The following is a 13,083-nucleotide window of genomic DNA, read 5'->3' on the forward strand; positions in this document are numbered from 1 at the left end:
CACATTTACAACAACACACCTGAGGATACCCAAAGGTGAGAAGATAGTCCGCTATTGCACAATTTGGCATTATTAAGAGAATTTTTCCTATTGGCTAGACAATGTCATGTGACCGAAAGCCTAGATACTAGTGGTGGACATTTGCGATTTATTTTTACTGTTCGTGTTCAGCTCAGACTGTCTTTTAACCCGACGCTGTTTTTACTGAAGAAACTTTAGCTTTTTTTTTTTACAATGAACATCCCAGTTGTGGATTTCGGCGCCTACAGGCTGAGCGAGAAGGATGTCGCTGACGAGCAGTGGCAGAGTTTAAGCACAGAGTTGAAATCAGCATTTAGAGATGTTGGTTTTGCATTTCTGAGGAACACGGGGATTACTCAGGAGGAGGTGAGGCCAGTTAGATAGAATAAAATTATTATCGAGGAACTTACACTGGAATCCGTCTTTTTCTTCTGGTGTGTTTGGACAGGTGGACTGTGTCATGGAGATATCCAAGAAATTCTTCCTGCAGCCAGATGAACTGAAGCAACCCTTCAGCAGGAAAAGTTTCGTGAACAACCCTAACCACGGTTGGGTGTCATTGGAGACGGAGAGGTAGGAAGCATACGTTTTATACTTTAATGTGTATCTGCGGAAGAGAGTTTAAATTCGGATAATTTCTTTATAGGTTGAATCCACGTCGACCTGGGGACCTGAAGGAGTCTTTCAACACTGCCTCCCTTCATCCTGATATAGTAATAACTCGGAGGCAAAAGCCTTGATCGTTTGTTTTCATCAGTTTATTTATTTTATGATTAACCTTAAGAGTTTGGGCTCAGACACAACAACTGCATGGTGCCACAAGGTTATTAGTCAGGGGGTTAAAGTACAAGTTACTCAGTATCTGTTACTTTAGAGAAAGCTCTGTTAAGTTTGGAGAGGAATCAGGAAAATAAATGTTGAACTGCAGTACTGAAAAACTATGTACACCCCTATTAAGAGGAAAGTAGCAGCAGGGGTGCTGCTTATTGAATACACTTGATTGCATCAAATGCACATAATTAGCTGATAATCAGCAAGTGTAACCAACTCTATATGAGCAGAGGTTTTGGCAGTTTGCTGACCTGGGGGAGACTTTCTCCAGAGGCATTTCCTTAATCTTAACACAATTACACAGTCATCCCTGGAATGGACATCCTACAAGTTCACTCCAAGGTCAGAGCATGCAGTTCTTAGTGAAATAAAGTTACATCTCCATAGGCCTCAGTTGGAAGTTAAATGTTAAAGTTCATGAAGTTCCAGTTAGGAAAAGACTGAACAAATATGGCTTCTTGTTCATAAGGGTTGCCAGCACAAAGACTCTTCTGTCCAAGACTCCTCAATCTCTTCTTTGGACGAATGTGAGCAAAGTGGAGATGTTTGGCTACAGTGCACAGCACCTTGTTTATCAGGGACCAAAAACAGCATATTAGCACATATACCTCATCCTAACTCTCAAGCACACTGGTGGGCAGGTGATAAATTGGGCTTGTTTTGCAGCTACAGGATCTGGGCCCTTAGTCACTGGTTGGCCATGAACTCCCCTGCATGCCAAAGTATTTTAGAGTCTAATGTGAGGCCATCTGTCCAACAGCTATAGGGTCATGCAAAAGGACAAAGATCCCAGGTAATCTACAACTGAATGAATGAAAAAGAAGAGAATGAGAGTGTTGCAACGGCACGGTCAAAGTACAGACTTCAACCTGTTTGAAATTATGTGGTGGGACATTAACAGAACTGTGCATAAGCAAAACAACTACACACCTCGATGAACTGGAGCAACATTATAATGAAGAGTGTGAACAGTAACACAATCTGAAAGAGTGGCACAGAAGGCAGTACTTTAAATATTACTACCACAGGTGGTCGTACAAGGTGCTGAAACATGGGTGGTTTTTCTCTGGACTCCAGAGTGTCCTTGTTTCTTGGATTTTGAAGTTAAAAGCCAAAATCCACATCAAGTCACTGACATGTCCTGCATCTTAATATCACAAAATTCCAGATAAACTTGTTCTTTTTACATATTTCATTCTTTGTTATTTGACAGCAAAACAAACATTAAAATAGTGACACAAACACACCCCGTTGAGAGTAATACAAACAAGCCATCAGAATTGGAATCCGTTTTCAGCTGCTATGCACTTTTAATAGTACCAGCAAGGTTACAGACTCATTCTCTACATTAAATACACATTATAACAAAACAACACGAGCTGGTACAGTAAAGTCCAGGATAACAGGATACCAAAAATTTTGATGTATTGAACATTAAAGCATAAACCCATCTTATTATAACACTGAAACTATAAGTAGGTCAATGAGCATACTATGGGTACTTTAAGATATCAATATCAGTATTATCATTAGTCAGACTCTGATGTGGTTCTGTTGTTTTCTGTTGTAGAAATGGCCATCATCAGGCAGTTTGAAAAGTTTTCAGGAGTTCCAGACATCCTTTTTTCTGCACTGCAAAGAGCTGAGTCTTCGGTTGCTGAGGGTGATGGCCCACAGTCTGGGACTCGACCCAGAAGTCTTCTTGCGTGCACACCGTTTAATAGGAAGTATGTTTACCCCATACACTGTACCCAGTGTACAGTGGCATATGATCAGTTTTACTAAGTGTTCAAGCTACATGTCATGAGGGGCGGTCACTGATCCCAGATCATATGGACCTTGTGAGAAGGTTTTATTCACACACACACACACACACACACACACACACACACACACACACACACACACACACACACACACACACACACACAAACTGGCAGTATCTAATTCTACAAAATTAGGGAGAATACTAATAAGGGCAAAATGTTCAACCAAGACATGTTAGCTTAATTTATGTACTATATATTATATTTATTTAGTACTTTATATAGCTCTTCTCCTAAATTAAAAAATAACAAAAATACAGCACAAAATAAAAGAAAAATGAATATAAATACAAGACACATGTAAATGCGAGTAACAAACGAGGGAAATGACTGAAAATCTAACAAAAATTAATCCTGGGAAAGAATTTTTTTTCTTTTTTGTAAAGTGTAACCTCAAGGCAGACCAGATTACGGTTTTGGAGGATTGGTCCATAAATTGGTACAAACAAACAAGAGATACACTGCATTGACAACACTGCTGTGTCTCCTCTAGCTGACAAAAATGGCACTACGATGCGATCTCTCTACTACCCACCAGTGAATTGTGAGAAAGCAAAGGAGGGCCAGCTGCGATGTGGAGAGCATTCAGACTATGGCAGCATTACTCTGCTGTTCCAGAGCTCAGAAGGTCTGCAGGTAAGGCCTGTACCACTGGGACACACAAGCACATAAGTTGCTTGGTAACATACTGAAAAAGGGTCTGATTAATTTACAAACTCACTTAAGCTGGAATTCCTGTGGTGTGCCACTTTAAACAGCTGTCATCACTGTTTCTTCAATTGTAAGTCATGTGTTTTGCTTAGTTAGTAACACATTATGTGTTAAAGTCAAGCAAAGTATCAAATAATCCTGTTATCCTCCTGACACTTTTTGACCGTCAGGTGCGTACACGCTCAGGTGAATTCATCCCTGTTCCCTGTATCCCCGGAGCCATCCTCATCAATATCGCTGATCTGATGCAGCGCTGGACGAGCGATCAGTTCGTCTCTGTGGTGAGTGAAGGGGATATTTCCGCCCCAAGGTTTTATGACAAGGTTATGGAAATGCACTGTAACTAGAAAAGTAAATGCGACTACATATGTCAGATTGGGTCATTTATAGGAAATAAGAAAGGTCTCACCTACTTTAACTTTAGATATGTTTTTGTGACCCATGATCTTTTTTGAAGCCAACAGAGTTAAAATGCTTCCCAAAAAAGTTTTTGCATATGGCCATGGCATTAGGATTATAGTTTAGTGTTGCTTGTTGTTTCTTAGCTCCACAGGGTTTTGCTGCCTCCTGTCGGAGACTCCAGCACACGGCAGTCTCTGGCTTACTTTGTCCAGCCGGATGACGAGGCTCTGATCACCTGCTGTGATGGCTCCAACAAATATCCGCCAGTTACAGCAGGCGCCTATCTCACTGAGCGATTCAATGAATCATATGGAAGAAGCTGAATTTGAACCCACCATTCTGACCATTTGATTAAGAAAGTTTTTTTGTTTGTTTTTTTAAATCATGTTCAGTGAGTTATTGTCAGAAGTATGATTATGTCACTTCAGATTCTACAGTAATTATAAAACTGAATGTTAACTTATGACTGTGTTTATAAGATGAGTTGAACTTGAGGTTTGTGATGAAAATAAGAGACAGAAACATTGTATCTGCAAGCTCATTCACCTTAATTTTAGACATTCAAACCTTGTACATCATTTTCATGATTTTTTTTCACAGGACATTAGTTGGACATTTAAGTACTTTTTTAACAAGTCACATAAACATAAACTGTTCAGCACATATACCAGGTTGGAGAGAGGTTGTTGTTTGAAAATAAAGTAACCAGTGTATTTTACTTCAACTCTTCAAAGTATTTTGTGTCCATCTTTTCTTTGCTATTAGTCTGTAGTGAAAAAAAAATTAGTTGTTGTTTTTTACCTTGTGCTTCCTTCTGGAGTTTAATTCAGATTTTTACAAGGCAAATTTCAACCTACTGCATTCATTTCATTTACAGTGGTTCGAGAATAAATAAACACAAATTCACAGACACTCCTAAGCACTGACATCCAGGCAACCACTTCATAATCCATACAATTGTCACAATCACAAACACAATTATTAAAAATTATAACATTTAAATACATATTGTATATATTTAACTTCATCTCTTATTCTGCACTAATCTGATCCAGAGGTCACAACAGCTTGAAAAGACATTGAAGGAAACACTTTTTCTATAAAACTTCATTTCGGCTCTAATCTTACTTTTCTGGCATTTATTTTTTCCAAAATAATTCACAATTTACCATAAAAATAAATAATATTCTGAAAGGATTTCCTTAAGGAAAAAGTGGCAGTGAAACTACAGTGTGAACAAAACTAAACATTCAGTTATCAGGCCAGCTGCCCTCCCCATTTCACCCCAAAGAACTTCCAATAGAGAACAGAGTCCTTTTGTGATACAAGATTAAAAAAACAAAAACAAAAGGGTTGATTGTCCACATAGAAAACTGGAGCAGCTCCACATTTCCAGGCTGGCTCATTCAGTTGATTTAACCAGCAGAAGGAAGGGCATCATTGGCACTAAGAGATCTTTTCCCCCCCCCCCTATGTGTTGCTGTGTGTTTTGAAAATTCTAAACAATAACCCAAAATTGAAATCATGAAAACACAAGCACACTTGCATGCTCACTCACATCGCACACAGGGTGGTGAGGCCTGCTAAGAATGTCCAGGCACGGGTACATCTTGCTGCTGGTGACCAGGCGGAGGTGGCTGACTGTTTCCTGGTACAACTGGTGCATGTTCACCTGCAGTTAGAGGAGCTGCAGGCTCTGTAACAAAGATTCATATGTGCATTATTAGGATATGATAAAAAGCTTTTAATCTCGTCTTATTAAAAAGGATAACAATGCTTTTCCCTCACTGCATCTTTTTAAGTGTATTTTGATTGGGGATGCACAAGTAAATAACTTATTTTGGCTGTTCTGTGGATCTGGATGCAGGTTTTCGACTGGGTGGTTAATTTTCACTTGATTTTAAAAAATGTTAAAATGGAAGTAGAGTGCAATTAAGAGACCTTTAACATCATGTGATTTGTTGTTTCCAGCATCATTTATCATAAATTTCATACTCACGTTTTACATCAGCATTTAAGCTTTGGGATTTAACCCTTTCCATTTCTTCCATTGCCTGAGCAGCGAGAGAAGGACAAAAAAATGTTAAGAGCATAAAAATGGTTTAAGACTTTGTTTGCTATTGCCTGCATGTTTCAAGTCTACAAGTCTCTAAAACAAGATTTAAGTGCAATTCAGCATGTTTCACACTGTAAGCCAGATTCTTACATCTGTAGAAAGGGTCAAGCAACTGTATAGAAAAATCCTATTTTCAGATTGTATTTCATCTGCTATGGATAGTTGACAGATAATTCACCTGTTTCAGCCCCAGCTTCTGAGCATCAAGTTCTTCCTGTTTTCTTTCAAGTTCCTCTCTCTCTTTCTGCAGCTCAGCCGACTTCTTGTTGATGTCATTCTCCTCATTGGCCAGTTGTTGTTCAAACTCTCTCAGCTCCTCTTCGGTGTACAATGGGTTCTGATCTAAAGTCTGCAGAGGGCACATAAATAAATGATGTGATAAGAAATCATATACATTTCTGATTTCATGATATAATGTCAGCTGTTAAATCTCTTGGGGAGTTTAATGATTTGGAATCTCACCCTTTGTAGACAATTTCTGAAAACAGCTGTTTATTGTGTTGCACTTACGCGAGCCTAAGCTCATAGTTTCATAGCTCATATTGATGAATAATTGAATTGAATTTTAATACACTAACATAACATTGGGTTCACATTAATTTTTAATACTACTCTATACACAAAAATGCCAGGAGGGAAGCCAAACCTTACTAGCTCTTACCTCCCATTCGTCTTTTTCATAGAACTCTTCCTTCTTTGTGGCTGCCATGAATTCGCTCAGTGATACAAGCCTGTCTTTATTGGTGTCCACCTGAATGTCAATACATGAAGCAATTTTGAGCAACAACTGTCATCGAGATAAATCACTCACCAGATACGTCCCAAAGGCCCTGACCTTTAGCTCCTTGCTAAAATAGCTACTCCACACACAGATGTTTAAATTCATTCATTAGATTTCAGGCAGCAATGCCACACGTTTGTTATGAAATATACATTATGATTGTATTCTGACAACAGAGAATACCTTCATAACATACTAATCAATACTTTAGAAATGCTAATAAACATGACAATGATCTGTACATTTTATAGTTTTGTGGTGGCTCACCTCGTTCATAACATGCTCTCTCATTCGCAGTCTCTCTTCCTCCATCTCAACCATGTCATCCTCTTCATTTTCTGGGTTGTAAACCTTCTCCAGCTTAATGAAATGCACAAATTTTACCTCAGAGACTTGTTCATTTGCAGATTACATTATCGCAGACTATGCAGAACCAGAGTTAGACATAAAACATATACCTCTTTAGTAAAGAGAGCTTCAAGCTCACTCTCATCAAAGAAGCCGTCTCCGTTGCTGTCTGCAACACAAAACAAACAACGGAAATCTGTGTCTGATTTTAACCATCCATAGTTTTGGCACACTAGCAAATAAGACAACATTTGAATGCTATATTCATTCTTTGCTCTTAAACGACCTTCAGTGTATGGTCTATGGTTACCGTGCATTTTGAAGAAAGTTTTTGGATCAAAATCTTCTGGATCTAAACCATCTGCCTCCTGCCACACCTCTTTTAGCTGGTCCTCACTGCCCTGCACACACAGAGGTACACATCAAGGTTTCTCCTTTTTCTTGTTTTGTATTTAGCACTATTTAGCATCTTTATTCTATGGCTTGCATATAAATCTAAATAAAATTGGCCCAACTAAATGAGTTAATTTTATCATAAAAAAAAAAAATCATTCATGTTTTCCAAATAATATCATTCAGCTTCAATGTCATTTGTTCCCCCGCATTGGCTATAATCTTAGCATTCGTAATGAACTGCTTTATAGCTGGCGTCTTACAGGGTGGTTGACTTTAGGGTGGCTGGCGTGTTTCTTCTTCATTTCCTCGTAGTGTTCCTCTTCCTTCTTGCGATCCTCCTCATTCAAGTTCTTCAGGCGTTGCCGTCGCTCATGCTCTTTCATCATCTCGTATTGCTTGAACTCATCATGGCGGTCCTTGTCAAAGTTCTCCAGGTCATTAGTCGCCTAGACGTAAAAACAAAAAGTTGGGAAGTGGAATTCACCTCTTAATTCTGCAGATTTATGCACCTCGTTGAAACAGATGGACTCTATTCAACATCCAGATGCCTGATCAGAGTTGTTCCATAGAGGATGAAGCAAACTGTTGAGCTGAATAATTACTAGCCATGTCACAGTCTTAGCATCACTCAGCATTGAATGCAGAGACAACCCAGGCAGATATAGCATGCTTTTTGTATTTGGCTCATGCGGTGAAATTTATTCATCCATTTAGTGCTAGCATGCTTACTAGTGGATACTAGTGAGTGCTAACTGGGTATGAATAAACAGTACCTCTGACTTCCTAAACCTGAGAGCTGCAGTAACAATAAGTTGATTTATAAAAAAAACATATTTGGACAAATGGTTTGATTGCAAAAGTATTCTGGTGTGTGTATCTAGAATCTAAAAGCTCTTTGTATTGGTAGGGCTTAATAACAGACAATGCCCCACAGTGGTGCAATGCTTAGCACTGCCACCTCACAGCATGGGGGCGTTTCTGTTTGAAGTTCTACCAGTACCTCTTTGTTTACTATGTGTTAGCCAACAGACTGGCAACCTGTTCAAGGTGGACCCTATCGCTCTCCTTATGACAACTGTGGTATGCTTCAGCCCCTCAAAACCATGAATAAGTGGAAGAAAAGGGATGTATGGATATATGGATGTAGGGATGGATGGATTTCTGATAGTGACTGTACCTTTTGCTGAGTACTATAAATACACTGTTGTCATAGTTCAAAATCTGGATCTGTGAGTTTAAAATTATTATTTTGGCCTGATTTTATTAGAACCTCTGGGTGGCTCTTTATTCTAGAACCCTGCAAGGACTTGCTCAGCATAAAGTACATGAAAATGCTATGGTAATACAAAACAAAGCAAATGCTCATTTATCACCATTCTTTGCATTTCTCAAGCAGTGCCAAGGCAAAATAGTAGGTCAATGATTATAGAGCAAAGCTAAATGCTACAGAAAAGTAAAACTTATATAAAATATTTTTAGGATTTACATCTGCATGACTGGAAGCTTTGTTGTAAAACTACAGAGGCATGCAAACTCATTAAGCCGGCCTCCCCATTACTATTCTTTTATACTCATTTCACACACAGGAAACATGTTGGTCTCGCAAAACTTACACATTTACCTCTAATGAGTCAGCACTCTCCAACAAAGGGAACAAAGCTGTGAATGCCTCCAACTTATTACATCTAAAATTTAAAAAAAAGCCAGACTAGTTAAACATCCCTCACTGAAATTCCCGATACGCTATGCTAAGTATGGCAATATTTCTGCATGAGCAACTGTCATTATAAATGTGACTGTGCCATACCAGTGCAGAGAAACAGGGTCGGTATTAACCTTCAAGTAGCTGCGCTAATGACTAGGTGTATGTGTACCGATTTGATGAGACGGTCCAGGTCATCCACCTCGAAAGTGTGTGGATTCTTGTGGTTCAGGTGCTCAAACTGTTTCAGCAGGGCCTGGTGGTCCACTGTTTGGCCTGCAAGAAAAGGAATAATGATTAGATTTATTCAACTGTAAAACAAAGACACTTGGTTTTTTGGAGTTGTGTCATGGTTATTCTTTTCCGCTGGGTTTTACAAACACATTTTGTACCAAAACTTAATACATTTATTCTAGAAAGCGTTAAAGGATTACATGAATATCAATGCATTTTTGTTTTTTAATAAATTGACCTATGACTTCTATCTTTGCTTCTTTTCTCTACCTACACTTGTGTTAATCTATTCTGTATGAACATTTATACAGCTTCCTCTATTAATGATCAAAATTTAAATTTGAATAATAATTTTCTTTCAAGAGTTAAGTTCTGCATTCAATAACATAACTAATGGACTGACTTAAACTGCGGAAGTTGTTGTGCAAACTTATGAAGTTTCAAGTTCAAGTTTCTCAGTGACACATCATTTTTTTCCCCTTTCTTTAAGATACTTACCATTTCCTTCCTTGATGTCGTGTTTAGCTTTTATGAGCATTCGCAGCCTGTTCATCTCCTCCCTCTTTAGCTCATCCAGCTTGGTCCGAAAATTGTGCTGAACAAAGTTCAGCTCTTTGGAAAGTTTGCCTTGCTGCAAGCAGACAGTCAACATACCATAGTTCAATAAAAAATGTCCACGTCGACAACCAGCTTACAAAATATTGGGCTGTTTTTGCAAGTGTGCACCTTGATGTCATCCATATTGGCATTTTTGAGCTTTTCTCTAAAGTGGGGGTCCTTCTCAAGATACTCAATGACCTCCCTGAGGTAGCGGTCGTAGTGCAACCCAGTGTCCTGAGAAATAGACCACATTTAGCTTGTCAATGCATAACATTATTCAGTCCGATTATGGGTATTTTTTCCCAGTCAATTAATTCTTCTAATGAACAGTTACACCTAATTTAACAGACACTGCTTTTGTTTGTTTTTCAATCAATCTTTAGTCAGTAAGCATTTCTGAAAGGTGTCTGAAACAGCGGACTTCATGTCTGGATCACCCTGAGCTTTATCTACTTAGCTGTAAGACTCCATTTTAATAGGATATCCCTTTATTTCACACTGCCCGTGTGACTCACAGCACTCTCGGGTGGACCAAGTTCCTCCTCTTTAGCCTTTTCTTTGGTCTTGTCCACACTGATAGGCACTGACTGGATACACAGCCACAAACTGAGCAGAACAAGGCCACAGCGGGCCAAGGCTTTACTCCTCACCATCTGGTCAGGCAAAGCATACATAAAATAGATAAGAAAAAAGATAGGAGTTAGTTTCAGGTTAGGTGAAGATCGTACATCTTTTAGAAAGCTCTGCAGTCAGAACAAAATGAGCACTTGCCGTATCTTTATTAAATATATATATATATATATATATATATATGATTTTAAAAAGTGGTGCAAGTCAACACTTCAAATAGAGACAGAACACTGATAAGGTTATGCAAATAACTCTTAATCTGAAAAGCAATTCCCATAAGAAAGGGCCCGTGCAGCACACGTGTTTGGTGGCTTACTTTAGAATATTTTCTTAGAGATTTCTAAGTTGAACGCTGTGAACCTGTTAGTCACAGTGAATCAAAATCGGACTGAGTGTGTAGTTTAAGGAACAGGTTGTTCAGTAGGGATCATGCAGTGAGGATGCCAGCTAATTCATTATCTACATGGATGTAGAAAATGCTCTAAACTAAGCCTCAGCAGACAGAGAGAACGGCGTTAGTAAACGTCACCTCGCGTGAAATAATACTTACTTGTAACGTGGAGCTTATTTTGCTCTCCTCTTTTTTTATTCTTCACCTGGCTTTCACGGTTTAGTGTTCCTCAAAGTGCCTGAGCTTCACCGGAGCTTGTTTACAACGGTCATCTGTTAACCACCAATACAAGCCTCCCTTGGCTACAACCTATATAAAAAGGTTGTGTTCACCATGGCAACGCACCGCCTCTGGCTTCTCTTATTGGCCTAAGAAAGTATACTGTCTTTCACAAAACAGTCGCGTTGAGAGGCGATTGGTCAATACACCTGTCACTCATAGTGTATCAACAACCGCCCCCCGTTGGCTTAAGGTGCGTTGAGCCAAACTGTACGTGGCGTTCGGTCAACCCCAGACGAGGGCGGAGTTAGTGTGCAACACTACTCATATTATAAAACTGTTTAACAATGACATTTAATACTAGGGATACGCGTAGGGATACACAACATAAATGTTTTATTTCATCTTATATTTCATTTAGATATTCTAATTAAATATAGATTACACTTGGACATGCTGCAGACCAACATAGAGCTGAAAATACACTCGTTCGAAAACATAGCAGGAAGCCTTAAGCCTTAAGAATTATTATTGTTATTAAAATGATGGCCAAAAAAGCAATGAGACTGCGTAGAAAAACTCTTAAACTCCCTGCATTTAAATATTATATTAAGTCAACTATTATTTATTTATTTATTTATTTATTTATTTATTTATTTATTTATTTATTTATTTATTTCAGCAAAAAGCTGGCGAGAAAAATGAGAGAGTGAGTTTAAGAAAGTCGAAATGGGTACTTATAATTAAGGTGTTCAGCAAAAAGAGAGGGGGCAAAAGCGAAGGAAAACTCTTATTGTGATTTGTATGTGAGGCTGAACAATAAGGAAGGAGAAAAGCACAGACTGAGAGAGAGAGGTTATAGTGATTAAAGATAGAGATGGAAATGTACTAATGAGTGAAGAGAGTGTGCTGAGAAGATGGAAGGATTACTATGAGAAGGTGATGAATGAAGAAAATGAGAGGAAGTGCAGAGGATTAGTAAGGAGGAAATGAGGGGAGCTATGCAGAGGATGAAGAGTGGAAAGCCAGTTGGTCCAAATGACATACCTGTGAAGGGTCAAGGCTTTGGGGAGAGAGAGCAGTTTAAAATAATCTTAGAGTCGGAGAGGATGCTTGAGGAATGGAGAATAAGTATACTGGTAACAGTTTTCAAGAACAAGGGTGATGCGCAGAGCTGTAGTAACTACAGAGTGGTAGAGCTGCGGAGCCATGAAGCTATGGGGAACAGTTGTTGAAGCTAGGTTGAGAAGAAAGGTGATGATCAAAGAGCAGCCGGCTTCAAACCAAGAAAGAGACCACAGTTGTTTGCTCTGAGAGTGTTGATAAAGAAGTCTAGGGAAGGTCAGAAGGAGTTTTACTGTTTCTTTGTGGATGCAGGGGAAGCATAGGTGCCAGGAGAGGAACTGTGGTACTGCATGAGGAAGTCAGCAGTAGCAAAGAAGTGGTGAGGGTGGTGCAGGGCATACATGAGGACAGCAGCACAGAGGTGAGGTGTGAGGTAGGAGTGACAGATGGGTTCAAGGTGGGGGTGGGGTTGCATCTGCTCAGAACTACTTCTTGTTTGTGATTGTAATGGACAGGCTGTCAGATGAGGTCAGGCAAGAGTTACCACAGACGATCATGTGTGCAGACGACATTGTGATCTCTAGTGATAGTAAGGAGCAAGTGAAAGAGAGTCTGGAGACATGAATGTATGTACTGGAGAGATGAGACATGAAAGTCAGTAAAAGCTAGATATACCTGTGTAAATTAAAGAGAGACAGATGGAAAAGTGAAGCTGCAACAAAAGAGGTAGTGAAGGTGGACAAGTCTAAATAATAGTCTAAAGAGGGAAATACAAGAGGGAAACTGAAAGTTAATAAGATGGTAGTGGCA

The 13,083-nt window shown here is 39.1% G+C and overlaps 2 protein-coding genes across 2 annotated transcripts; one reads left to right on the plus strand and one right to left on the minus strand.

Moving 5' to 3' along the window:
* The first annotated feature begins 126 nt into the window (after positions 1–126).
* On the plus strand, positions 127–4,309 carry LOC146665296 (uncharacterized). The gene is made up of 7 exons (XM_085412893.1): positions 127–387; positions 470–594; positions 668–734; positions 2,423–2,579; positions 3,172–3,314; positions 3,560–3,670; positions 3,935–4,309. The coding sequence occupies exons 1-7, from the start codon at positions 235–237 to the stop codon at positions 4,112–4,114; spliced, it is 936 nt and encodes a 311-aa protein (XP_085269019.1). The 5' UTR covers positions 127–234; the 3' UTR covers positions 4,115–4,309.
* A 6-nt stretch (positions 4,310–4,315) lies between these two features.
* Positions 4,316–11,307, minus strand: nucb2b (nucleobindin 2b). The gene is made up of 13 exons (XM_085412892.1): positions 11,149–11,307; positions 10,484–10,621; positions 10,095–10,202; positions 9,867–9,999; positions 9,307–9,410; positions 7,693–7,878; positions 7,347–7,437; positions 7,147–7,205; positions 6,956–7,048; positions 6,569–6,658; positions 6,086–6,256; positions 5,791–5,845; positions 4,316–5,487 (listed from the first exon to the last, which is right to left on the minus strand). Exons 2-13 carry the CDS (start codon positions 10,619–10,621, stop codon positions 5,375–5,377), a joined length of 1,341 nt encoding a protein of 446 aa, XP_085269018.1. The 5' UTR covers positions 11,149–11,307; the 3' UTR covers positions 4,316–5,374.
* Positions 11,308–13,083: the final 1,776 nt, after the last annotated feature.

Source organism: Rhamphochromis longiceps, linkage group LG7 (assembly GCF_057381845.1).
Source record: "Rhamphochromis longiceps isolate RC_006_pf linkage group LG7, R_longiceps_female_GT1.1, whole genome shotgun sequence".
NCBI lineage: Eukaryota > Metazoa > Chordata > Actinopteri > Cichliformes > Cichlidae > Rhamphochromis > Rhamphochromis longiceps.